Genomic DNA, 25,936 nt, shown 5'->3' with positions numbered 1-25,936 from the left:
GCTAGTCTCAAACTCCTGACCTCAAGTGATCTGCCTGCCTCAGCCTCTCAAAGTGGTGGGATTACAGGCGTGAGCCACTCACTGTACCTGGCCTAAAACATAACCAATTTGTTTTGATGCCTTATTATTTTAGATAGGTCAGAAGTAGAGATTGATCATTGGTACATAGTTTAGATGTAGGAAGGTTTCTCTTTCTCTGTCCAGAATAGACTGGATATTACAGAATGTTACGATATAATTGTTAATTCTCTTAATATTATTGTGGTTTTGAAGGATAACGTAATTTTCCTTAGGATTTGCTACTGAAGCGTTAAGGCATGAAGCACAGTAAGGCAGCAACTTACTTTGTTTCTTGTATTTTTTTTTTTTTTTGAGACGGAGTCTCGCTCTGTCACCCGGGCTGGAGTGCTATGGCCGGATCTCAGCTCACTGCAAGCTCCGCCTCCCGGGTTCACGCTATTCTCCTGCCTCAGCCTCCCGGGTAGCTGGGACTACAGGCGCCACTACCTCGCCCGGCTAGTTTTTTGTAGTTTTTAGTAGAGACGGGGTTTCACCGTGTTAGCCAGGATGGTCTCGATCTCCTGACCTCGTGATCCGCCCGTCTCGGCCTCCCAAAGTGCTGGGATTACAGGCTTGAGCCACCGCGCCCGGCTGTTTCTTGTTTTTTGAGTCAGGGTGTCGCTGTGTCTCCCAGGCTGGAGTGTAGTGGCGCTATCTTGGCTCACTGCAACCTCCACCTCCTGGATTTAAGATATCCTCCCACCTCAGCCTCTCAAGTAGCTGGGACTATAGGCACACGCCATCATGCCCAGCTAATTATTTTGTATTTTTTGTGGAAATGGGGTTTTGCCATGTTGGCCAGACTGGTCTCAAACTCCTGAGCTCAAGCAATCCGTCCGCCTTTGCCTCCCAAAGTGCTAGGATTACAGGCATAATTGCCCGGCCTACCTTTAATATTTAGCAAAAAATAAAAATTTTCAACATATGAATATAGATACATACATGTGGAAAAATGATAAGAATGATCAAATCCAGGTGGGGAGTGTGTGGATGATGCTTCTACTATTCTTTCAACTTTTCTATATGTTTGAAAATGTTTCATAGATATGAGGGTTGGGAGGGGCCATTGTGTGGGCCAACAAAGTATTTGTAAGTTAGATGATTCCGGCTAGTCTGGGATTTCTTGTCCAGGGCCTTACCTGCACTATTTCATCTAATCCACATCACATCCCTGTGGGGTGGGCAGCACTGGGTCTGGTTCACAGGTGATGAATAGAGAAGCTCAGAGAGGTAAGTGACTTTCCAGAGTCACACAGCCAGGAGAGGCCAAGCCGAGATTTGAACTCACATCTATCTGAGTCAAAATTCTCTGCTTTCCTTTTTTGTTGTTTAAGCCTCTTCTCTTCCACCATACCATTCCCCAGGGGTACTGAATTAGGTGACAGCTAAGTGCACTTACTACGTGCACTTTGCGTGTATTACTTAAATTCTCACAACAACCTGATGAGGTTGCTAATAACCTCCTCCATTTTACTGAGGCACAGAGAGTTTAACCTGTGTTAACTCTAACACAAGTCACACAGCTAACAATGGAAAAGCTGGGAGTCAGAGAACCTGGGCAGTGTGGCTCTAGACTCCCCACTTAAAGGATCAAAGAAACACTGTAAAAAGTAGAAATCACTTTAGGAATATAAATCAGGATTATTTTTGATCCTCATAGAATCTCTGCAAAGTCCTCTCCCCTCCCTACTGCTTCCAGCATTTCAAGATAGTACCCTAGTTTCAGATGTGTCTACACCGGGGACACTGGCCTCCTCAGTCCAGCTCCTTGAAGCTACTGCTTCTTGCCATAAATTTCTAGGACTGTTCATTGCCTTCTGAGGTCCTTTGAGCTGATGCTGATCTGAAAGCATTTTTTTGGATATGGTCCCACACCCAGGTGGTGGGGATAGGATACCGATTTATCTGCAGGATAAGAATTAGAGGCCACACAGACTGCTGAGACAGTTACAACCTAGAGGTCAAGGGCCTGACATGGGAGACAGGCTAGTTTTGATTTGAGCCCTTAATGCAAGGCTTGGGTGAATTGCCTTTCCATCCAGAAACCTCAGTTTCCTCACTTGTACAATAGCAATAATAACAACACACATCTCAAGACTAGTGGGAGAATTTCATGGCATTAGTAAAGTCCATGTTTCTCAGCAGAAGTCTAGAGACATTGACAATTGTTATCATTATGCTATTTCTGATACAGTAGGATGTGGACCCTAACTAGAGCTCCAAGTTCATCCCTACTTCCCCTACTACTTCACTGGATTTTATTCATGTTGGCCTTGGATTCAACTCGGGGGCAGATCAGCCCTTTTCCTACCTCAGGGCCTTTGCACCTGCTGTTCCCCCTGGTATGACTGCTTTTTCCCCAGGTTATTCTAAAAAGCTGGCGCTTTCTCACCCTTTTATGTCTCAGCTCGTGTCACTGCTCAGTGAGGCCTTTCTTCACCACTCCAGTCTGCCTGCAATACATCCTCCTGTTTTATCGTATTCATATGTGTTACCAGTACCTGATATTACTAGTTGATTTGTTTCTTTTACCTCTCACATAATTTAAGTTTCAAGAAGACAGATTTTGATCGTTTTTTTCTCTGTAGCATGCCCAGCGCCAACAACTGTATCTGGCATTCAATAAATAAATGGTGAATTGAATAAATGAATGAATGAATGAGGGTGTATACCAGGCCGAATCCCCAAGCCTTTCAATCCCCACTCTTCTGCTGCAGTGGGCAAACGAGACGAGTCAGACTTTGTAGATGGTCCCTTGGCCCCCGAGATGGGGGCGAGCGAGCGCGGAGCACTTGGGAGACGTTCCCCGTAAGCCTGGGCGGTGGCCGCACTGGGAGAGGGGCTGTCGCCATTTGGCGATATTCCATGCGGGCTGCAGTGGGGGCCGGGCGAGGGTCGGCAGCGAGCGCAAGCGCGCGGGTCTTTTGCGACGGTGCCCGGCGGCGCTGGCCCCGCCCCCCGCGCGTGCGCCCCGCCCCGCCCCCGCCGCTGCGCCCGCTCGGGGCCGCTCTGGCCCCCACCCGCTTCATGTGGCCCGGCCCGCGGCGGCCGGCGGCTGGGAGCGGCGAGGCGGCGGCGGCGGCGAGTGGCGGCCCGCGAGGCCCGGGAGGCGGTGGCCGAGGCCCAGGCGGTGGCGGCGGCGGCCCAGGAGGCGGCGGACGGGGAGCGGCGGGAGCAGGCCCGGCCCGGCTCTCGAGCGGCCGCCCGGCTGCAGCATGCGCGCCCGCCGGGGGCTGCTGCGGCTGCCGCGCCGCTCGCTGCTCGCCGCGCTCTTCTTCTTTTCTCTCTCGTCCTCGCTGCTCTACTTCGTCTATGTGGCGCCCGGCATAGGTAGGAAGGGGGTTTGGGACCCCGTCGGCTGCCTCTCTGGCCTTGAGGGACCCGGGGAATCCCCGCCCCTTCCTGGGGGCCCCGGCCGGGAGGCGGCCTCCAACCTGGTCCTCCGAAGACTCTGGAGTCCTGGCCCGGCTCTCGGGGACCCCAGGACATTCCTGCCCTCCACACCCCAACGGGCTCCCGGGACTCCTCTCCCGCGCCAGCCTCTGGCCCACCCCGCCCCTCATAACGCCGCCCTCGCGAACCGGACGGTGCCTTCACGCCCGCCCCTTGCTCCGGGACCCTCTTCCCGCTCTTGCCTCGCTGGAACTCCCACGTCCCGCTCCTCTGCTCGAGAACTCCCGCTTCACCTTCCCCTCCCCGGGGTCTCCTGGAACCCCCATTCCCGGCATTCCCCGCACCCCAAGCCCCCGCGGCGCGCCCGCTCCTTGCCGAGCCCATTTGCCCGGGTCTCAGGCCGCCCCACCTTCTGGCTCCCATCCGTCCTCCCCCACTCCCCGTGACTCCATCGTTTCCTGCTGCCGTGAGCCCCCTCCCTCCCCTTTTTTCCACCACTTCCCCCATTACATCCACCTCCAGGTCCTCCGTAACTCACGTTCACTTCTTCAATGGCCTGATCTCTCTGCCTGCCCGGTGGCACCACCTTTCTCCTTACAGAGGTCCACCCCCATTCAGTCTCCTGCTAACCCCCTGAGCGTCCCATGCCTCTTCCCCATCTCCCCCTGCCCCTACCTCGCGTATCCACAAGGGCACATCCTTGTTACTTTTGCCCCCAGTCCCCCAGCCTTTCAGCCACAGCTTCTTTCTCAACTGAAGACCTGGGGAAGGGGTGCTGTCTGTGTTCTTTCTTCCACTTCTGCCCTCTCCTAGCCTTGCGGGTGGATAGTGGTTCTTCAGTATTGGATAGTGCCTGCTCTGGGGACAAAGGGGAAGTTTAAATTGGCCCTAGAGAAGGGGTTATGGCTGGGGCCTTTGGGAAATGGTACCAGGTGAGAAGGGAGAGCATGGAGGAAAGATGTAATGGGTACTCCTTCTTTTCAAAGTCTTATCCTTTAAAGGAAAGGCAGTCTCTGGAGAGACTGACCCTGCCACCCCTCCCCCGCCCGCCCCAAGCATAGTCTTTTATAAGACCACAGGGCACCATTTAGGACAGGAAGAGATCAGAAGGAAAGACAGCATGATGGTTAAGAGCGGAGGACACAGAGGTCAGACTTGCATTCCATTCTCTGCCCTGTATGACCTTGGGCAGGTTACTAAGCCTTAGCTTTTCTCCTCTGTAAAATGGGAATATGAGCCCAATCTCATACGGTGTTAAGGATGGGAGTAGATACTTGTTCTTTAAAAGCACTCACCACTGTACCTGATGCTTGAAGAGTTTTAAAAATAAGTAAATGCAGCTATTACATGTAACTTCGAGGAAGAAGGGAGTTAGGTGGAAGGCTTAAGGAATGTGTTTGCCTGACTTGGCATCACTATGAGGAAACCTCAGTTTATGGTGAAAAATGATCAGAAGATGCTGTTGGGGCAGGGGCAGGAAGAGTAAATTCTGCTAGAAACATGTTGGATTATATGGCTTTTAGGAAAGGGTTGATGGTTTAGCTTTAGGGAAATGCCTTTTAGGATTGTAGCAATAACTAGTGCTATTCTCTGTTGACCTGTCAACACAGAACTAGCTGAATAGAGAAATTTCCAGATAGAGCAGGAGATCGTCTCCTGATTATTTTTTAAAGCATATTTTACTCGTGGTTAATGTTGATGTTTTGAACTATCAACTAGATCTGGAAAGATAGAACAGGCAGCATCAGATTGCCCTGTTTACAAAGTGTCATAGGGGAAAGTGTCCCTCTAGGAAGGTATAATATGTGGCCTGATGGATTTGATGAGTAGATTGTAAAAGGGTTGCGATTCTGGCAGAACAAGAGCAGATAACTAATTAGTGGAATTAACTGAGAAAAGAGTTCATTAGCATGTTGGCTATTAGACTTTAATAAAAATGGGTGTGAAAAGATGGGATTTGGACCTAGAGGCAGTCTTAGAGCCATAAGCCTTTTTTTCTCCTTTTGTGAAAGTGACAGGTACTTCTGGTCTGAGTCCATAAATCAACTATATCTAAATGGAAAACTATATCTACTGTGATGGTAATCACCCTTTTGATAGAAAGGTTAGAAGCCAGATTCTCCAGCAGAAATGGAACTTATCAATTTAATTAAGATTCCTCAACAGTAGATTTTTAGGTCAGTGGAACCCCTGTGTAAAGCGATGAGCTACTGCCATGCCTAGAATCTTATATCACTGATAGCTGAAAAAGAGGCAGAGCAGTTACATTTTCATTAGTACTGTATCTCTTTGAATGTAAGTCTTCTGAAGGGGACTTCTACTTAGGATGGAAATTTTGTTCGTAGGAAAGGGGAACAATAAAAAAGGGATGTGGAGTAGTTACATTTAGCTGTTTGTCCTTCCTACTAATGATTTTTTTTTTTTTTTTGATACAGAGTCTCGCTCTGTTGCCCAGGCTGGAGTGCAGTGATATTCATAGCTTACTGCAGCCTTGATCTCGGGCACAAGCGATCCTCCTGCTTCAGCCTCCTGAGTAGGTGGTACTACAGGTACATACCACCCTGCCTGGCTAACTTTGAAACAGTTTTTTTGTAGAGACAGGATCTCACTATAATGTACAAGCTCTGTTGAAATTAAATTTTTCGAATGTCTAGCTTTGGACAGTGGGGTGGCAAATTTTTTCAAGGTTAAGGCGATCTGGTGAAATAAAAGATTGGTTTGTGTTCCTTGGGATATGAAGACCTTATTTGAACAATTATTAAAATGCGCTTAGAAAATAATATTAGGTTTGCTGGGCGCAGTGGTTCACGCCTGTAATCCCAGCACTTTGGGAGGCTGAAGTGGGTGGATCATGAGGTCAGGAGTCAAGACCAGCCTGTCCAAGATGGTGAAACCCCGTCACTACTAAAAATACAAAAATTAGCTGGGTGTGGTGGCAGGTGTCTGTAATCCCAGCTACTCAGGAGGCTGAGGCAGGAGAATCGCTTGAACCCAGGTGGCAGAGGTTGCTGTGAGCTGAGATCGCACCACTGCACTCCTGTCTGGGCAATAGAGTGAGACTCTGTCTCAAAAATAAATAAATAAATAAAAATAACATTAGGTTGAGCCATATGAAATTTCTGTTTTTTGCAGGTCAAAAGAGTTGCCTATCAGCAGTTTCATGTAGTTCACTTTAATAAATTTCCCAATGACAATTCTGCTTTCTGGCACAGTGGAAAGTGTTGGACTTGTGTTTCCTTCTAGGTTTAACTTTTTCCAGTGCTTGCTTTTGATTTGCTTTTTATACCCTGTGGCTACGTTGTGCTCAAGGGCTAGAGATATCTTCACTCCAAGAATATATTACAATTATATTCAGAAATAGTAGACTTGAATTTGAAATAAGAAAAATCATGTAGCTATAAATGTTTTGAATTGTCCATGTATACTGTAACCCAGCCAACATTTTAGCCTAACCATTAACTTAGTATTTTTGAGATCTCATGCCACTTAATATGGGTGACCTGTATTCTAAGAGCTAAGGAAACTTTTCTTGGACTTGAGAGTCATCTGTGAAATGGGATACCATCTCACCTAGAAAATGGGATATGAGGAAAATTACTAAACAAGACTATTAATAGTGTGTTTGCAAAAAATATAAAGTGCCCTCAGCCATAATAATCCCATTTGATCCATTTAATGTTTTAAAAGTATGGCTTCGTTGGGATTTTTTTTTTTTAAGACGGAGTTTCGCTCTTTTGCCCAGGCTGGAGTGAAGTGGCGTGATTTTGGCTCACTGCAACCTCTGCCCTCCAGGTTCAAGTGATTCTCCTGCTTCAGCCTCCCGAGTAGCTGAGATTATAGGCGTTTGCCACCACCGGCCAATATTTGTATTTTTAGTAGAGATGGGGTTTTACCATGTTGGCCAGGCTTGTCTCAAACTCCTGACCTCAGGTGATTCACCCACCTCATTCTCCCAAAGTGCTAGGATTATAGGCGTGAGCCACCGTGCCTGGCCTTGAGTTGTATTTGTATTGTTAATTTTGGAAGTAGTGTTTTATGTCGGCAATTTAAAAGGAGAAGGTTGGGACAGAAAGTGAGAGAGTGAAAGAGAGAAAGTGGTAGATTTGATAAAGAGCAAGGTAATAATGTTGCAGAAAAATGTGATGCCCCTTCTCTTCAGCCCTCTATCCCCTAGCCTTCATGATTCTCATTTATTTAATCACTTGTTTTATTTGCAATGTTGAAATATCCCTGTTCCCTTCAGGGTTCTGCAGAAAACTTTTGAACTTATTTATGACTCGCTAACTTAAAAAAAATCTGAGAGCTCAGAGTACTTCCATACTCCAGTCCGATCAGATCTTTCAAAAGATAACAGAAGCGAGCTATTTATAAGTATACATGGTCGGGCGCAGTGGCTCAAGCCTGTAATCCCAGCACTTTGGGAGGACGAGACGGGTGGATCACGAGGTCAGGAGATCGAGACCATCCTGGCTAACACGGTGAAACCTCGTCTCTACTAAAAAATACAAAAAATTAGCCGGGCCTGGTGGCGGGCGCCTGTAGTCCCAGCTACTCGGGAGGCTGAGGCAGGAGAATGGCGTGAACCCGGGAGGCGGAGCTTGCAGTGAGCTGAGATCCGGCCACTGCACTCCAGTGCGGGCCACAGAGCGAGACTCCGTCTCAAAAAAAAAAAAAACAAAGTATACATATGAAGTGCTGATTTAAAATCTTAATAAGTTTATGGTATCATCATATGGCAAAGTTGTGTAGAGATTACTGACCTTAGCAAATTGTTAAAACAGTTACCGGTTTCAAGAGAGGTGCCTCTGCATGGTTAGGGGTAATTGTTTATGCATTGATGAGTTTTTTTTTTTTTTTAGATGGAGTCTCGCTCTGTTGTCCAGGCTAAAGTGCAGTGGCGCAGTCTCAGCTCACTGCAACCTCCACCTCCTGGGTTCAAGCAATTCTCCTGCCTCAGCCTCCTGAGTTGCTGGGATTGTAGGTGCCCACCACCACACCCAGCTCATTTTTGTATTTTTAGTAGAGATGGGGTTTCACCATGTTGGTCAGGCTGGACTCGAACTCCTGACCTCGTGATCTACCTGCCTCGGCCTCCCATAGTGCTCCGATTACAGACGTGAGCCATCATGCCTGGCCGATGACATTTTATTAATTGAAATTCTGTTCTACATTTAAACTAATTTTTCTCTTTCCTTGATTACTGAAGAAAGAAGATGGGGAATGATTTTGACATTTTTGGCCTGCTTAGTTCCAAGAGAAGTTTGATTTATGGCTGGCTTTTGGAAGGCAGGAGCCAGTAATTCTAATCTTACCTCTTTCGACCAAATGACCGTGAGCAAGTCACTTGATTTCAATGGCCTGATACTTTCAAAAAAACCCAAAGCCATTTGAAAAACTAGAACTGCATCTTAGTCAATCTTTTAGTGAATTTTTAAGAAATCATACCTCAATAAAGCTAGTAAGATGCTTTTATATATAAAAAGTTGATAATTCATTTACATTCTATATAAACATTGGTCCTAAGATTTTAATTTATTTTTATTTTTATTTTATTATTTTTTGAGACAAAGTCTGGTTCTGTCACCCAGACTGGAGTGCAGTGGCATGATCTTGGCTCACTGCAACCTCCACCTCCTGGTTCAAGCGATCTTCCTGCCTCAGCCTCCCAAGTAGATGGGATTATGGGCACCCACCACCATGCCCAGCTAATTTTTTTTGTATTTTTAGTAGAGATGGGGTTTTGCCATGTTGACCAAGCAGACTGGTCTTGAACTCCTGACCTCAGATGATACGCCCACCTCAGCCTCCCAAAGTGCTGGGATTACAGGTGTGAGCCACTGTGCCCAGCCATTCCTAAGATTTTAGACAAAAAAAAAAAAAAAAAAAAAAGACTGGGCAAGGTGGCTCATGCCTGTAATCCCAGCACTCTGGGAAGCCAAGATGGGTGGATTCCTTGTGTCCCGGACTTCAAGATGATCCTGGGCAACATAGTGAAATCCTGTCTCTACTAAAAATACAAAAAATTAGTTGGATGTGATGCATGCCTGTAATCCCAGCTACTCGGGAGGCTGAGGTGGGAAGATCACCTGAGCCTGGGAGGTCGAGGCTGCGATGAGCCATGATTGCACCACTGCATTGAGTCTGGGCACCCAGAGTGAGAACCTGTCTCCAAACAAACAAAAACGATTTTAGAGAAGATACATGTTTTATATAATCAAATACAACTTTTCCTAATAACCACAGGAAAATTTCAGATTTCCCCCAGTCAAGTATAGTCTGAAAATAACCTTTTTTTTTCCCTGACATGAAAAAGCCCTCTGAATCCCTCAGCACACTCAGTTTTTGAGATTTTTAGAACAAAATACATATGGGGAAATGTGGGTTACTTCATTTTAGAAAATTGAAGAGCCTTATCCTGTTAAGGACACCTTTTTTTCCCTCCTAATCCACATGCACTCTTTTTTATTTTTTTTTTGAGAGGGAGTCTCACTCTGTCACCCAGGCTGGAGTGCAGTGGCAGCGATCTCAGCTCACTGCAAGCTCCGCCTCCCGGGTTTACGCCATTCTTCTGCCTCAGTCTCCTGAGTAGCTGGGACTACAGGTGCCCGCCACCTCGCCCGGCTAGTTTTTTGTATTTTTTAGTAGAGACGGGGGTTTCACCGGGTTAGCCAGGATGGTCTTGATCTTCTGACCTCGTGATCTGCCCGTCTCGGCCTCCCAAAGTGCTGGGATTACGGGCTTGAGCCACCGCGCCCAGCAACACATGCACTCTCGTGCACATATATGAGTATAGTGTTATCCATTCTTCTTAGGAGAAAGCCATATTTGGAGAACAGGTTGATGTTACAGAAGTAAACAGCACCACTTTTGACCGGGACTTTGGTGATGTTTTATGTTCTCTTTGTGGAGATTTTGCTATATTGGAAGCCACGTCTTGGATTTGGAGTTGAAATTTTCTTTAGTAGTAGAAATATGTTGGTTTTGGATAGTCTCAGCCATTCGAACAGTATTAATTACTGTTCCAGGATACCTGGAGCCGGCAGATAATTCTGTTCCAGCATCGACTCCCCCGCTCCAGCTGAATAGGCCAGTGGGAACCGTGCATAATCACCAGGAAAGAGGGGCTCTGTGTTGCCATGCCTCTTTAGAGCTCTCTGAGAGTAGAAATTCCAAAGTAGCAGAAGGCCGGAATACAGCTGACTTCTTGCTTCCCTAAATTTTGCTGCTTTTTAGATCTTAGAAGTATGTTGGGCACATCTAATCACATAAGGCAAAGAAAAACCTTAGCACATAAGAAGTGAGCAATGTAATGCTGCTGAGGCCTGTCAAAAAAATAGAGAAAAAGGGAGGTTACCATTGGCCAAGATAACAGATAATCGTAAGCAAGCAGGTTGGGTGTGGGCTGAAGAGAAGAGGCAGGCCTGTGTGCACTGTCGGGAAAAGGACAGCTGTTCTTCACTTTCTGGTAGTAGTCAATAAAGGTATGCTTGCCTTTACACAGGAGCTATGTTTTGTAGAAAATCATGAGGAAAAATTAATGGGATTTTAAGATCCACTTAAAATCTTGGAGCTACCGAGGTACCCAGCATTTGAGTGTCATGTTATCAGTTATGGGAGATCTTTGAATTCTAAACTTTTGACTACATCTCTCATTTTATTTATTTAATTAATTAATTTATTTATTTTTGAGATGGAGTTTTGCTCTTGTTGCCCAGGCTGGAGTGCAATGGCGCGATCTCGGCTCACCGCAACCTCCACCTCCCAGGTTCAAGCGATTCTCCTGCCTCAGCCTCCCTAGTAGCTGGGATTACAGGCATGCACCACCACGCCCGGCTAATTTTATATTTTTAGTAGAGACGGGGTTTCTCCATGTTGGTCAGGCTAGTCTCGAACTCCTGATCTTAGGTGATCTGCCCGCCTCAGCCTCCCAAAGTGCTGGGATTACTGGCATGAGCCACCGTGGCTGGCTACATCTCTCATTTTATAGATGATCATATAAGTCAAGTTGAGTCATTAACTTGCCCAAAGTTGAGAATTATTAAGATATTCTTGCTGGGCGCGGTGGCTCAAGCCTGTAATCCCAGCACTTTGGGAGGCCGAGACGGACGGATCACGAGGTCAGGAGATCGAGACCATCCTGGCTAACACGGTGAAACCCCATCTCTACTAAAAAATACAAAAAATTAGCCAGGCGAGGTGGCGGGTGCCTGTAGTCCCAGCTACTCGGGAGGCTGAGGCAGGAGAATGGCGTGAACCCGGGAGGCGGAGCTTGCCGTGAGCTGGGATCCAGCCACTGCACTCCAGCCTGGGCGACAGAGCGAGACTCCGTCTCAAAAAAAAAAAAAAAAAAAAAAATGATATTCTTGAAGCACATACAATATGGTTGAAAAGAGATCTAGGTTCAGATCAGCTCGGAGTGGCAGATTCATTTTGTTTTGAAATAGAGGATACTACCTTTCTCAGGGTACTTGTGAGAATTAAGTAGAATATGCACGTGAAAGGGCTTAGCACAGAGCTTGACACAAAGGTCCTTAGGTTTATGGTTTTTTTTTTTTTTCTTTTGAGACGGAGTTTCGCTCGCTCTTGTTGCCAAGGCTAGAGAGTGCAGTGGTGCGATCTTGGCTCACTGCAGCCTCCGCCTCCTGGTTTCAAGCGACTCTCCTGCTTCAGCCTCCCAAGTAGCTGGGATTACAGGCGCCTGCCACCATGCCCAGCTAATTTTTTTTTTTTTGTATTTTTAGTTGAGATAGGGTTTCACCATGTTGGCCAGGATGGTCTCTTAACTCCTGACCTCAGGTGATCCATCTGCCTTGGCCTTCCAAAGTGCTGGGATCACAGGTGTGAGCCACTGTGCCCGGCCATATGATTCTTATTTATAACTGTAGGAGGTGCCCTCTTGGTCTCATGCTCGTATTAAACTGAGAGTTAGGTTTGGGCTCCTGTCTGACTTTACCAATAACTAGGTATGAATTTTTATTCCTGTTTTTTGTGAACTGAGGAGACTGGACTATTGTGCAGATTCTAGGGTCCCTTTCAGATCTAAAGTTTCATGATTCTGAGCATGCGTAAATTGAACCTTTGAAGTAAAGAAGGAATAATTTTGTCAAGTAAAGACACTGTCTTTTAAAGTTTGATTTCCCATTGACTTCATCTCCTCCCCAGAGTGCTGTGGTGAGAATGGTGACATGCTTGTGTGTAATCTTCAGACTTTATAGTTTCAGTCTTTGGGGTGAATGGCAAGGTCCCCAATGTGCAGTGCCATTACTTTTGGACATCAGCCTGGGAACTCCAGACTTGGTGTCTCTACACGGAAATCTATCTTTGAAATCATTGTCACTAAGGAAGCGGGGGGAAATTTGTGCTGTCTTGGTCAGAGAAAAGAAAATCAAAAAGAATTTTTGGAAATATCTTTGGGATGTTAAGACCATTTTTTCCTTTTGTACCATTTTTTGTCCTGTGGGCTAATCCTTTTACATTTTGATCTGCTAAGCCAGTCCTTTCCTCTGGCTTCACACTTCAGCTTTTAAGTGTTACATAGAGCCCCAGACTCATTACCTCAATCCTCTAGGTAGTTAGATGTTAAATGAAAATGAATATTACATTTGGATCCCCTAATTCTTTTTTTATGGTGCCCTTTATACTGAGGAGCATTCCGGCCCCTGCTGGTTGCATGAATTCAGTGTTTTCCCAAGCATGGGAATCACGTTAAATAATTTACAGTGCTGCCCCGTCTCCAATTCCTCCTTTTTTTCCTCTCCTTTTGTTAGTTTGAGTAAGCAATTATTAGACCCTGGGTATTGTTCCTGTGCCTTTGCAGGTGACAGAGCTATCCAGGTACTTTGCAGCAGCCAGAAGCGAACCTGGTCATTGTTTCTGAGGCACCTTAGTTACTGTCATCAATTATGAACAGTTCTCTTAGGCGGTTAGGGGCCTAATTATGAAGATGAAAAATATTGTGGAGTATCGGATAACGGAAAGAGTAGGTTGTAAGATAGCAGTGTCATGTTTTTACATGTCAGTGGGTCCAGGGTATGCTAGTGAGCGCAACTGTTTATTATTTTTCTTAAAAAGTTATAGGATATTAAAATATCAGTAGAGAGGTAACTTTTTCCACCCCCTCCCAAGTAGTCCTAAAAGTATGGATAATTGACATTTAAACCTTCTTAATTCTCCTTGTTGAACAGTCATAAGCTTGGAAAGAGGGAGAGACAGGGTTATTTTTTCCTCACAGAGCTGCTCATTATCCCATTTTAAGTTCTACTTTCAGGAACCAAGCCTAAATTGTATTCATGATCAGGATGTATGTATTTGCTGATTGGTAGACTTGGCTGGTGAAGGTCATAATATAGTGTTTTCCTAAATACTGTGTTATGTCTCGCTTATGTAATTGAAAAAGGAAAAAAATGTTTTATTCCTGTTCAGAAAAATGACAGAATTGCCAACCTAAGGAAGTCAAACCAGATAGACCAAAAATGATAGTAGACTGGCTTTAGGATTCATGATACAGTTATTTTGAATCTGTTTTTTTTTTTTTTTTTTTTTCTGAGATGGAGTCTCACTCAGTTGCCCAGGCTGGAGTGCAGTGGTGCAATCAGGGCTCACTGCATCCCCTGCTTCCTGAGTTCATGTGATACTCCTGCCTCAGCCTCCCGAGTAGCTGGGATTACAGGCGAGTACCACGACACCTGGCTTTTTTTTTTTTTTTTTTGGTATTTATTTATTTATTTTAGTAGAGATGGGGCTTTGCCATGTTCGCCAGACTGGTCTCGAACTCCTGACCTCAGGTGATCCACCTGCCTCGGCCTCCCAAAGTGTTGGGATTACAGGCGTGAGCCACCATGCCCGGCTGAATCTGTGTGTTTTAAATAAGAGCATTTAATCCTTTAACTTTTTTAGAAAAACTCATTTGATCCATATCCTCATAATCTATATAGTCATGAGAAGGAATTTTTCTGGATTGTAATTTTCTTGTGCCTAGGATGATGCCCAGCATGTTGTATGTACTTAAATATTTAATGAAATGAAAGTTAAGAAACTATTGTCTGGGCGGACCAACCTCTTGGTTGTTGGACTGCATTTACTGGGGAAAGGAACTAATTAATCCTGATTTTGAAGTGACTGAATTTTTTCCAAATCTACTTTGTACTTTTTTTCTTCTTGTGGTGGTAAAATATAAAATTTGCTATGTATCTATTTTGGTAATTTAAGTAATTAAGCGTACAGTTTAGTGGCATAAATTACATTCACAATGTTATGCAGTAATCACTTTTTTTTTTGAGACGGAGTCTCGCCCAGGCTGGAGTGCAGTGGCGCGATCTCAGCTCACTGCAAGCTCCGCCTCCGGGGTTCACGCCTTTCTCCTGCCTCAGCCTCTCCAATAGCTGGGACTACAGGCAACCGCCACCACGCCCGGCTAATTTTTTTATATTTTTAGTAGAGATGGGGTTTCACCATGTTAGCCAGGATGGTCTTGATCTCCTGATCTCATGTTCTACCCACCTCGGCCTCCCAAAGTGCTGAGATTACAGGCATGAGCCACTGCGCCTGGCCAGTAATCACTATTTTTTAGGTTTTTTGTTTGTTTTGTTTTTCGTTTTCTTGAGATGGACTCTCGCTCTGTTGCCCATGCTGGAGTGCCATGGCACGGTCACAGCTCGCTGCAACCTCCACCTCCTGGGTTCAAACGATTCTTGTGCCTCAGCCTCCCAAGTAGCTGGGACTACAGGCACACGCCACCACGCCCGGCTAATTTTTGTAGTTTTAGTAGAGACGGGGTTTCACCATGTTGGCCAGAACTGGTCTCAAACTCCGGACCTCAGGTGATCTGCCTGCCTTAGCCTCCCAAAGTGCCAGGATTACAGGTGTGAGCCACCGTGCCTGGCTGGGTGTTTAATTTTTAATTGTTTTCTTTTTAAAAATGTTACAATGCTTTTTTTTTCTTCATAGTAGAGACAGGGTCTCCCTGTGTTGCCTAGGCTGGTCTCGAACTCCTGGACTCAAGCTATCCTCTTGCCTTGGCCTGCCTCCTTGGCTGGAGTGTAATGGTGTGATCTGGACATCCCAGGCTCAAGTGATCCTCCTGCCTCAGCTTCCCAACTAGCTAGGATTACAGGCATGAGACATCATGTCTGGGCTCAGCTTTATTTTTCAACATTTCTTATTTCCAAAATATTTTAGCACCCTAAACAGAAAGTGTTCTTGTTAAGCAATAACTCTCACAACATTTGTCATTTTTATGTTTTTTGTTTGTTTGTTTGTTTGTTTTCATAGACACTCCGGCAGTTGTGAAATGGTGTTTCTTGAATGTGTGTGTGCGGTTTTTTTTTCCTTAAATGAGTCATGATGGTTTTGATGTGCATTTCTTTAATGAGGAATGACCATTTGCATATTTCATTTGGAGAAATGGTGATTCAGGTCCTTTGTTCATTCTTGAATTAGGTGTCTTTTTGTTGTTGAGTTGTTAGGAGTTTTGTTTTTGTTTTTGAGACAGGATCTCTCTGTGGCTCGAACTGGAATGCAGTGGCTGGACCATGGCTCACTGCAGCCTCAACCTCCCAGGCTCAGCCTCCCAAGCAGCTGAGACCACCAGTGCGTGCCAACAAGCCCAGCTGATTTTTAAATTATTTGTAGAGATGGGATCCCCCTATGCTGCCCAGGCCGGTCTCAAACTCCTGGGCTGAAGCCATCCTCCCACCTCAGCCTCCCAGAGTGCTGGGATTACAGGCATGAGCTGCCATGCCCGGCCTGTTAGGAGCTCTTTACGGATTCTGAATAATATTAAACCTTTATCAGATACATGATTTATAAACATTTTCTGTTCTGTGGGTTGTCTTTTCACTTTTGTTAGTGTCCTTTGATGCACACAAATTTTTAATGAGGCCCAATCTACCTATTTTTTCTTTTGTTTATGCTTTTAAAATACACTACTTTGTAAATATTACCACTTACCTTTTGCTCCCTACAGTGTGCCCATTCTTTTTTCTGCCCATGAAGGTCTTAATAAGCTACTGATGTGATTTTTGAGAAAGCAGGAGTCATGGGTTTTTTTTGTTTCTTTCGCCCTAACATGTTTAAGTTTGATGCTGTTCTTTATTTATTATTCTTTTTATTTATTTATATATTTAGATTCAGATTCAGCAGGTGACACGAGATTTATTTTTTGTCATACAGGAATGAAAAGACATGATAATTTTGAAGATAGGGAAAAGTAAATTTTGTTTGGTATTTTCTTTCTGTCTTTTTTTTTTTTTTTTAAAGGCAGAATCTTACTGTCCCCTAGGCTGTAGTGCAGTGGCATGATCTCAGCTCACTGTAGCCTCTGCCTCCCAGGTTCAAGTGATTCTCCTGTCTCAGCCTCCTGAATAGCTAGGGTTACAGGCGCGTGCAACCACGCCCAGCTAATGTTTTTATTTTTGGTAGAGACAGGGTTTCACCATTTTGGTCAGGCCAGTTTTGAACACCAGATTTCTGGTGATCCACCTGCCTCGGCTTCCCAAAGTGCAGGGATTACAGGCATGAGCCACCACGCCCAGCCTGTTTGGTATTTTCTTAGCCCCAAATCTCCATTAACCAGCACCATTTATGTTTTGGTGTTTAGTATTAAGTAGTTACCATAAAGACCATGAGGCATGACTTTGAGTTTGGTATTGTGAGTGGTTTTTTTGTTTGTTTGTTTGCGTTTGCCTTCTGATTCTTTGAAAATTAGTAATGCTTTATTCACCAGAACATTCTGTTTCCCTGTGCCTTCCTCGTCCACAACACAGGCACAGGGTAGCAGGTGGTGAAGAGAAACAGGCTGCCAAGATGGTCCCTGGGTGACTAGGAGGGGTGTGATGTGTGCACAGGATTTTTTTTTCTATTATCCTTTATAACATCAGAAAATGATGTCAAATGCTGACAAATGAGGAAATAGAAAAATCTAACATGTAAAAGCTGCTGGACTCCCTCCCACAGCTCTGAATTAGTAAAATTTGGCAATTTGATACATATTTTTTTCTTGTATCAGCTGAACTGCAAATGTACTTACCTAAACGTGAGTGATAAAAATGGTGATTAGGCCGGGCGTGGTGGCTCAAGCCTGTAATCCCAGCACTTTGGGAGCCCGAGACGGGCGGATCACGAGGTCGGGAGATTGAGACCATCCTGGCTAACACGGTGAAACCCCGTCTCTACTAAAAAATACAAAAAAGTAGCCGGGCGAGGTGGCGGGCGCCTGTAGTCCCAGCTACTTGGGAGGCTGAGGCAGGAGAATGGCGTAAACCCAGGAGGCGGAGCTTGCAGTGAGCTGAGATCCGGCCACTGTACTCCAGCCTGGGTGACAGAGCGAGACTCCGTTTCAAAAAAAAAAAAAAAAAAAAAAAAAAAAAATGGTGATTAAAGACAGGGTGGGTACTTAGAAAACTTTTATGTTCTGGTGCCTGTGATAAAAGAGAAAAAATTACGAACTTGTCTTCGCATTTGCCTATTTTGCTATTGTCTTATAGCTAAATTCATTATTCTCTTTGTAACACCCCTACAGTGTGCTAGACTTGAAGGGTACAGTGATAAACAAAGCAGAGTGTATTGCTGTTATTCTTTAAGTCTTCTAAAGAGCATGGCTTCACTTTAGTAAATTTTCAGTTTTGGGTAATTTTATATTTCTGGACAGATGTGTTTAATTGAGGGCCAATTCATCTGGTGTTCTCAGTTGGAGTTAACATTCCTTAATTGCCAGGAATAATAGTGAATACAGTAGTCACCCCCTTATCCAGAGTTTTGCTTTCTGCGGTTTCACTGAGGTCTGAAAATATTAAATGGAAAATTCCAGAAATAATTCACAAATTTTAAATTGCGCACCATTCTGAGTGGCGTGATGAAATCTTTCACCATCCTGCTCTGTCCCCCTTTGTCTTGCCTGGGATGTGAGTCATTCCTTTGTCCTGCATATCCACGCTGTATACACATTTAGTAGTTGTCTGGATTATCACATCATCATCATGGTGTCACAGTGCTTGTGTTCAACTGATGCTTATTTTACTTTTATTACTTGTAATAGTTTTAAATTTTAATATTATGGCCAGGTGTAGTGGCTTATGCCTGTAATCCCAGCATTTTTGGAGGCCGAGGCTGGAGTATCGCTTAAGTCCAGGAGTTTGAGACCAGCCTAGGCAACCTGGGGGAAAACTTGTTTCTACAGAAATACAAATAACAATTAGCCAGGTGTGGTGGTACATGCCTGTAGCCCCAGCTACTTGGGATCGCATGATCCTGGGAGTTTGAGGCAGCAGTGAGCTGTGATCACTTCAGCCTGGGCAACAGAGTGAGACTGTCTCAGAAAAATTAATTTTACTTAATTACTTTTATTATTGTTATAATTGTTCCATTTTGTTGTTGTTGTTGTAAACCAAATTGTAAAACCATTTTTTTATTATATTTGTTGCAAACCAAAAAGTATCTGAGACGGGTCTCAAATCTCTTTAGAAGTTGATTTTACCAAGGTTAAGGGCACACACCCAGGCCCAAGGTCTGTGCCTTTCTCCAAAGATGATTTTGAGGGCTTCAGTATTTAAAGGGGAAGAAATTTCTAGAAGGTGTGGGTAGATAAGAGGCAAATGGTTGCATTCTTTTGAGTCTTTGTTAGCCATTCACAGGTGGTGGGCAAGGGTGGGGGCGGCGGAGGAATAGTCCCTTATGCATTCATCTGTAGCTCAGAAAATCTGCATTTTTACATAAGATAAAATATACTTAACAGGGCAGAGGAAGCAATCAGATTATGTATTTGTCTCAGGTGAGCAGAGGAATGACTGAGTTCTGTGCTTTGTCCCATACCTGTGAAGATAAGCTGTCAGTTTACATTGTCAGGGCGAAATTCAGCAAATCGTTGTAGGGTAAGGATCTTGAGGTCCACAAGGAATTTCCTGTTGGGCAGATTATGAGGGAGGTAGGTTTGCGTGATGCGGTTCCTACCTTGAGTTTTCTCTTTGACTTAGTGAGTTTGGGGTCCCCAAATTTATTTTCCTTTTACATTGTTGTTCATCTTTTACTGTGCCTAATTTGTAAGTTAAACTTTACCATAGGTGTGTATGTATAGGAAAAAACAATGTATTTAGATTTGGTACTACCTGCAATTTCAGGCACCCACTGGGGAATTCCAGAACGTATCCCTTGAAGATAGGGGAGGACTACTGTGTGATTCATAGCACAGTTTCAGATGAATCATGTCTGATGCAGTCAGATGCTTGATGGTTACATGGGGCCTGGTTTGTGGGCAGGTGACTAGTGGGAGGTATTTTTCTGCCCATGTAGGATTCAAGATGGGTTTTAACCTTTTAAGTTACAATTAAGCACTTTGTGTCTTATACAGTATGTATACAATAATGCTCTGAAATGGCTAATCATGAATGTATGAATGGTTTGTCTCGTACTGAAACCTGAAATCTAGATGAAAAAGTTGATAAAAATAAGAAGGCAATCAGTACTGATTGTCATTGTCATCTACCCCAGTACATTCTAACTGGGGTAGATATAGAAATTCTTATATGTTTCTATCAGCATCATTTCTGATTTTTGATTAGAAAAATATTTAGGTTAATGGCTTTCTTGTTGGTTTCAAATTTATGAGAAAAGCTATACCTTTATGTCTTGAGTCTGCTCGCAGTCTTTGGTTTGAGAGGTGGTTTTTGCTTAGGCTACGATAAGTTGTTTCATCTTTTCTAAAGAGGGATGAGGAAGTATTTACTTTGTGAAATTGGAAAACCATGTGGTTAGTGTGGAAAGTGAGCGTGTTATTAATAAACAGCTAGTCTTGCGCTCCATACTATTGGATGGAAGGTGGAAATAACCTTGCCTCTATTGCTGAGATTTAAAAAATAAAAAGCTAGGCTACTACCCCACATCAATTGATGTCTGGTTGGGGCAACTAGAATCCTTCATTGTGTGGTTCATGCTTGTGTGTGTCTGAATGTGAGAGTGGTAGGAAGTTCAATGTTTTGGCTTTGGTGTGGGATTAATTTTCTCTTCCATTGTTAATTTGGCATACCTGACTTTTTCATTCTGGTTTAAAGTATTAGAAATCTTAAGATTGGTGTGAATTAGAAGATTGGGGTTTATTTGCATTTCATTTGGCACTAGGGAAAATTCACTTTAGGTAAGAGCTACTTTTTGGGTTGGCTTGATGTTCAAAACAATGTTTTCCTTAAGAATTGCATTTTATTATGGAAATTTTCTTTTTTCTTTTTTCTTTTCTTTTTTTTTTTTTGAGATAGAGTTTTGCTTTGTCACCCAGGCTGGAGTGCAGTGCCATCATCTCAGCTCACTGCAACCTCTACTTCCTGGGTTCAAGCGATTCTCCCGCCTCAGCCTCCCGAGTAGCTGGGATTACAGGTGTATGCCACCACGCCCGGCTAATTTTTGTAGTTTTTACTAGAGACAGGGTTTCACCATGTTGGCCAGGCTGGTCTCGAACTCCTGACTTCAGGTAATCTGCCCACCTCAGCCTCCCGAGTAGCTGGCATTATAGGCATGAGCCACCGAGCCCGGCTGGAAATTTTCAAACATATAAAAGTAAACTTAATAGTAAAGTATAATGGGACCCCATGAACAAAAGTGATTTTTTAACCTCAAAAGCAGGGTCAGTTTATTTAATCAGGAAAAAACTGAGCCTTAAAAGTCAGACTTTGCTAAAAGAAAACAGTATTTTTTTCACTGTCCTGAATATAACATTAAGGAAATGGGATTTGGTCAGGTCTAGGTAACATTTAATAATTTCAACTGTGTTAAAGACGAAAGTAATTTTGATGTGACCATGGACTTGTCATGAAAAATATAAATGTGAAAGGGATTCCATCCCCCTTCTTCTAAACAGAATGGAATATAAGCACAGGTTTAGGTTAATTCATAACCTGGATTTTTAAAACTTTTACATAGTTGGGTTTCATATTTGTTCAGATGTCTTACTAAACCAGGTATCTAAATGAGTGTTTTTCTGTTTAAAAAAAAAAAAAAAAAAAAAGACATGTCCCCTTCCTCTTTGCCATCCCTTAATCACGGGGCTCCACTGGAATCCCTCCCTTTATCACGGGGCTCCACTGGAATAGAGATGGGCGGATAAAGAAGGAAACTTAGTGGTAGCAACTCCAGTGAACTGGTACGTGGTAGAGGAGGGTTGAAGCCATTGATCGCAGTGATGTTCCCAGAGGATTTAAGCTTTCCCATTGTCCCATCCTTCATTTGAACCCTCAGAATGTAGAGCCAGAAGTCCAAGAACAAGCAGCTCTGCGAAGGGTAAACCTTCCAGGCTGTGCTCCCTCGAAGGCCCCACTGCGCTTGAGGAGCAGGTGCTGCGGCTGCTGAAGTCAGGTGCTCTGGGAGCAGACAACGACTGCCTGGGTGTGTAGCACCTGTGTTCTTTTGGCTTCCCTGGCCTTGTCTTCTGAGACTGTGTTGCTGATTTCTTTAGCTGTTTATGTCAGCTTTGACCAAAGCCCATTGCAGAGCTTACAAGGGAAAGGAGGCAACAATATCCCTTTGAAGACTTATTTTGGCACAGATTTTGTGATTTGTGGATAGTAACATTCCTCAGTAGCCACAAATTAAACAACATCGATCTAATTTTGGTATTATTAATTAGCTGTATAATTAAAATAGTAAAACCATCTGCATAGATTGAAGCTATATTTTCAGGTTGTATTGTATACGTGAAAAACCGACTCTTCATTGTGAATTTTGAGTAGACGTCCCAGTAGATTATTTATGTAAGCTGTGTCATCAGAAACATTCCAGAATGAGTCATGTTTAATTAGGATCTAACAAATGTTGCCACCTTTGTTCTGTTGAACAATATTTTTAAACCACTAAATCAACTTGATAAAAGGAAATTACAGTAATTTATTCATAACCCTTTCATCACAAGTGTTTTCACTTGCTTCCTGTGATACACGCAGATATTTGAAAATTTTGCACCTCAGGAATTGCTGGGCTGTGACAAAAAGGATGGCAGCAATTTAATTCTGTGTTTGTGCTAGAATAATCTTTTACAATCTTTTTGCTATAAGATCTTTTCCTGGCTAGTTCTTTTCCCCCACTATAGTGAAACATACAGTGTCTTAATATAAGATTATTTCTGGCAAGGGATTCTTGAAAGCTATAAAGAAAACATACCTGCGGTCTTTACCAATAATGTGGAAAACTTCATGGGAAATTCTAGCCCATTTGATGTCAAGTCTATTTTATCTCATTCCTTTACTATTAATAAATTTAAATAGACGAATTTCAAATTTCATTAAATGTTACAACAGTGTGTCTAATTGGTTTTTTGCTTTCTTTGATTGAATTACACAAAGTAGAAGTAAAGCTCTTCTCAGAAACCTGTTTGGACTTAGTGATTATTTTTCTCCAGATTGTTATTTTGTCTCTAGTTTGTCAAGAGTGAGTAAACTTTCAATGATTGAGAGTCTGTTATGATATAGGTCAAATCAGTTGAGCAGGACCAAAGAGTTGGGCTGCCCTGGTCACGTTAACCATATACATTTACTGTGATTATTTCTCTTGTTTCTTCATACACAGCTGTGTGACACAGCTTGCCCTTTACATCTGTAAAGGAGTTAAATCTGTCGTTAATTTTGTGTGGCATTCTCTAGGCTGAGCCAGGCTTCCCTAGCCCTTTGGAAGCTCCCACATGCAAGCATTAGACATAATGAAAACTCAGGCTATTTCTTTGCTTCTGAGCTGTTGGAAATGATTAGATTGAAACTCAGTGTGTTGTTTTCCCACCCCCACCCTTTAGAAAGGTGTCTGTATATACAGAATGGGAATGTCATTGATGTCATACAGGTTATTCTTTTCTACAAAGGTGATTATATTAAATGGTTCTGCTATAACATGGCATAAGCATTTCTAACAATTACCACACTGGCCGGGCCCAGTGGCTCACGCCTGTAATCCTAGCACTTTGGGAGGCCAAGGTGAGCGGATCATCTGAGGTCGGAAGTTCAAGACCAGCCTGGCCAACATGGTGAAACCCCATCTCTGCTAAAAATACAAAGTTAGCCAGGCATGGTGGCGCACACCTGTAATCCCAGCTACTCAGGAGGCTGAGGCAGGAGAATCGCTTGAACCCGGGAGGCAGAGGTTGTGGTGAGCCGTGATTGCGCCACTGCACTCCAGCCTGGGCAACATGAGCAAAAGTCTGTCTCCAAAAAACAAGAAAAAAAAATTACCACACTATGCCAGATTGTTCAATAAAAGCCATAGAGGTTATGAAAAAATTGGAGTTAGGTGTGCAACATTCAAAAACTGTATTAGTTACTCATCACCAAAAATAAAAGAACCTAATGAAAACAGCACAGGTGTTCACATATTAAACAGTTAAGGAATACTGTAAATACGGCACTTTGAAAAAGTAAACCTGTGGTTTGTTCATGGAAGTGAGCATCAGCAGGGTTGCAGCTTGAGTTATTGTGAAGAGGTGGAAGGAGGGTTATCTGAAATGGCACTGAGAGTTTAACATCAGATGTGTGTGGCACCCACTTGGTGAACTGAGTGCTGGTAGATGCTTCAGGGGTGTGTGTGTGTGTGCGTGCGCGCGCACGCTCGTCTGTGTGTGTATGTGTCGGTCTGTCCAGCTGGATGTAGTTTTCTGGGTTTTCCTTGTGGATGAAATTGTGCATATGCAAAGGCAGAATTCAGGTTATGCTCGTATTGTTCCCAGGTATATTAATTGTGTTAGAGCAAACTTGCCTTCCTTTCCCTTTCCTTTTCCCTTCTCAGCAGGGCCTCGCTGTGTCACATGTCACTGAGGCTGGAGTGCAGTGGCATGATCACACCTCTTCTCTGCAGGGCCTTGCTGTGTCACCCAGGCTGGAGTGTAGTGGTGTGATCACACCTCATTGCAACCTTTACCTCCTGGACCCAAGTGATCCTCCCACCTCACCCTCCCAAGTAGCTAGGACCAGTAACTACTTTTAAACATTTTTTTGTAGGGACGAGGTCTCCCTGTGTTGCTTAGTCTGGTCTCAAATTCCTGGGCTCATACTTGAGGAAGGTTACTACCTTCCCACCTTGCCCTCCCAAAGTGCTGGGGTTACGTGTGTGAGCCCCCATGCCCAGACTTTGATTTGCTTTTGATTTAGGAAGAGGAAGTTACACTTTTCCCAACTATAACTTTTGAAAGTTAGATGCGCAAAGAGATGGTAGGTAGGTGTGAAGCCTAGGTAAACCCATTCTTTTCCCATCTAGACACATTGTCTCTCTATACAGAAGGGGCACTTTGAAGTATGAGGAACATACTTTTTCTAACTTCTTTCTGGAAATGAATGTGAAAATTCGGGTGTTAATAAGAAGTACATATACAGCTGTCTGCTTTTCAAGGAAGAGTGGCTTAGACTTCTGCTAGCTTATTTGATCAGGTCATCTCGCTTCTGTTATTTTTTGTAAATCTAATGAGGTGGCTAATTATCAAAAGTGAGGTGTCCATGCTGTCACTTTGAGTTCTTTTCTAGGTGCAGAGATTAATTTTGTTGTGCCTTTGTTCCCCTCATTAACTGTTTGTGGGTAGGCATTTGTGAGATCGCTTTCTGGGATTGGGGAACCTCCCCTGAGGCTACCCCTTATGCAAAGAGTTGTTCTTTATGCAAAGCTGTGTACCTGCCCTGGAGTCAAACTGGCACCTTAACCTCATTTGCACTGCTCTCTGAACTTCTGGGGCCCAGCTAATCACCTGAGCATAATAAGCATGCACTGCTGCCAGCAGGCTTTTGGAAAATGTATTAAATATGTACCCTAGAACTTAAAGTGTAATAATAATAACAAAAAAAAGAAAAAAAAAGTAGTGGTGAAAGTAAGCTTGTTTCTTGATGATATGTAACCATGAATAGTGAAGATGTTTATACTCAGAATTCCTAGACTCCTAGAAATCAGATGTAGAGAGCTTCCTTAGTCAATTAGCTTAGAGCCTTTAGAAACACTCAGCAAGGTAGAGATACTATGTTCTGTTCTTTAGGACAGAGAATTAGCCTGCACTTTGGAGACAGAAACTGCAGTGAGCTGTGGAGCCTCATAATTCTTAGCTTTTGTCCCTGCGCTGCAACTTACTGGTTTGGTGACTTTGGGCCAGTTACCAGACCTTTCTGTTCCAACTTCAGTTTCTTCATGGGAATTGATACTAGTTTCTACCTGATAGTGAAGAACTTAGCAAAGTCCCTGTGGTGGCAAGCGTATCCAGTCAGTGTTACTGCTACTGTGATTGCTATTCTGCCTATGGGGAGATTATAATCTCAGATGTATTTTCAAGATGAATTCACAAACACAGTCATACGTTGCCTAAGGATGGGAATACATCCTGAGAAATGCGTTGTTAAGCAATTTTGTCATTGTGGAAACATCATGGAGTGAACGTACACCAACCTAGATGGTATAGCGTATTACACAACCTGGCGGTCTGGTATAGCCTATTATTTGTAGGCAACAAATCTGTGCAGCATGTTACTGTACTGAATACTGTAGGCAA

At 43.7% G+C, this 25,936-nt stretch overlaps 1 protein-coding gene across 1 annotated transcript in view; it reads left to right on the top strand.

Annotated features, from left to right (window-relative positions):
* Positions 1–3,087: 3,087 nt before the first annotated feature.
* B4GALT5 (beta-1,4-galactosyltransferase 5) overlaps positions 3,088–25,936 on the top strand; it is an 85,913-nt gene continuing 63,064 nt past the window's right edge. The window contains exon 1 of the mRNA XM_010383850.2: positions 3,088–3,390. Within this exon, the coding sequence (XP_010382152.1) occupies positions 3,276–3,390 (115 nt within the window). The 5' untranslated portion in view covers positions 3,088–3,275. The remainder of the gene's footprint in view (positions 3,391–25,936) is intronic.

Source organism: Rhinopithecus roxellana, chromosome 13 (genome assembly GCF_007565055.1).
Source record: "Rhinopithecus roxellana isolate Shanxi Qingling chromosome 13, ASM756505v1, whole genome shotgun sequence".
Classification (NCBI taxonomy): Eukaryota; Metazoa; Chordata; class Mammalia; order Primates; family Cercopithecidae; genus Rhinopithecus; species Rhinopithecus roxellana.
Note: the sequence above shows the minus strand (reverse complement) of the source record. Positions and strands in the feature narration are given on the sequence as shown.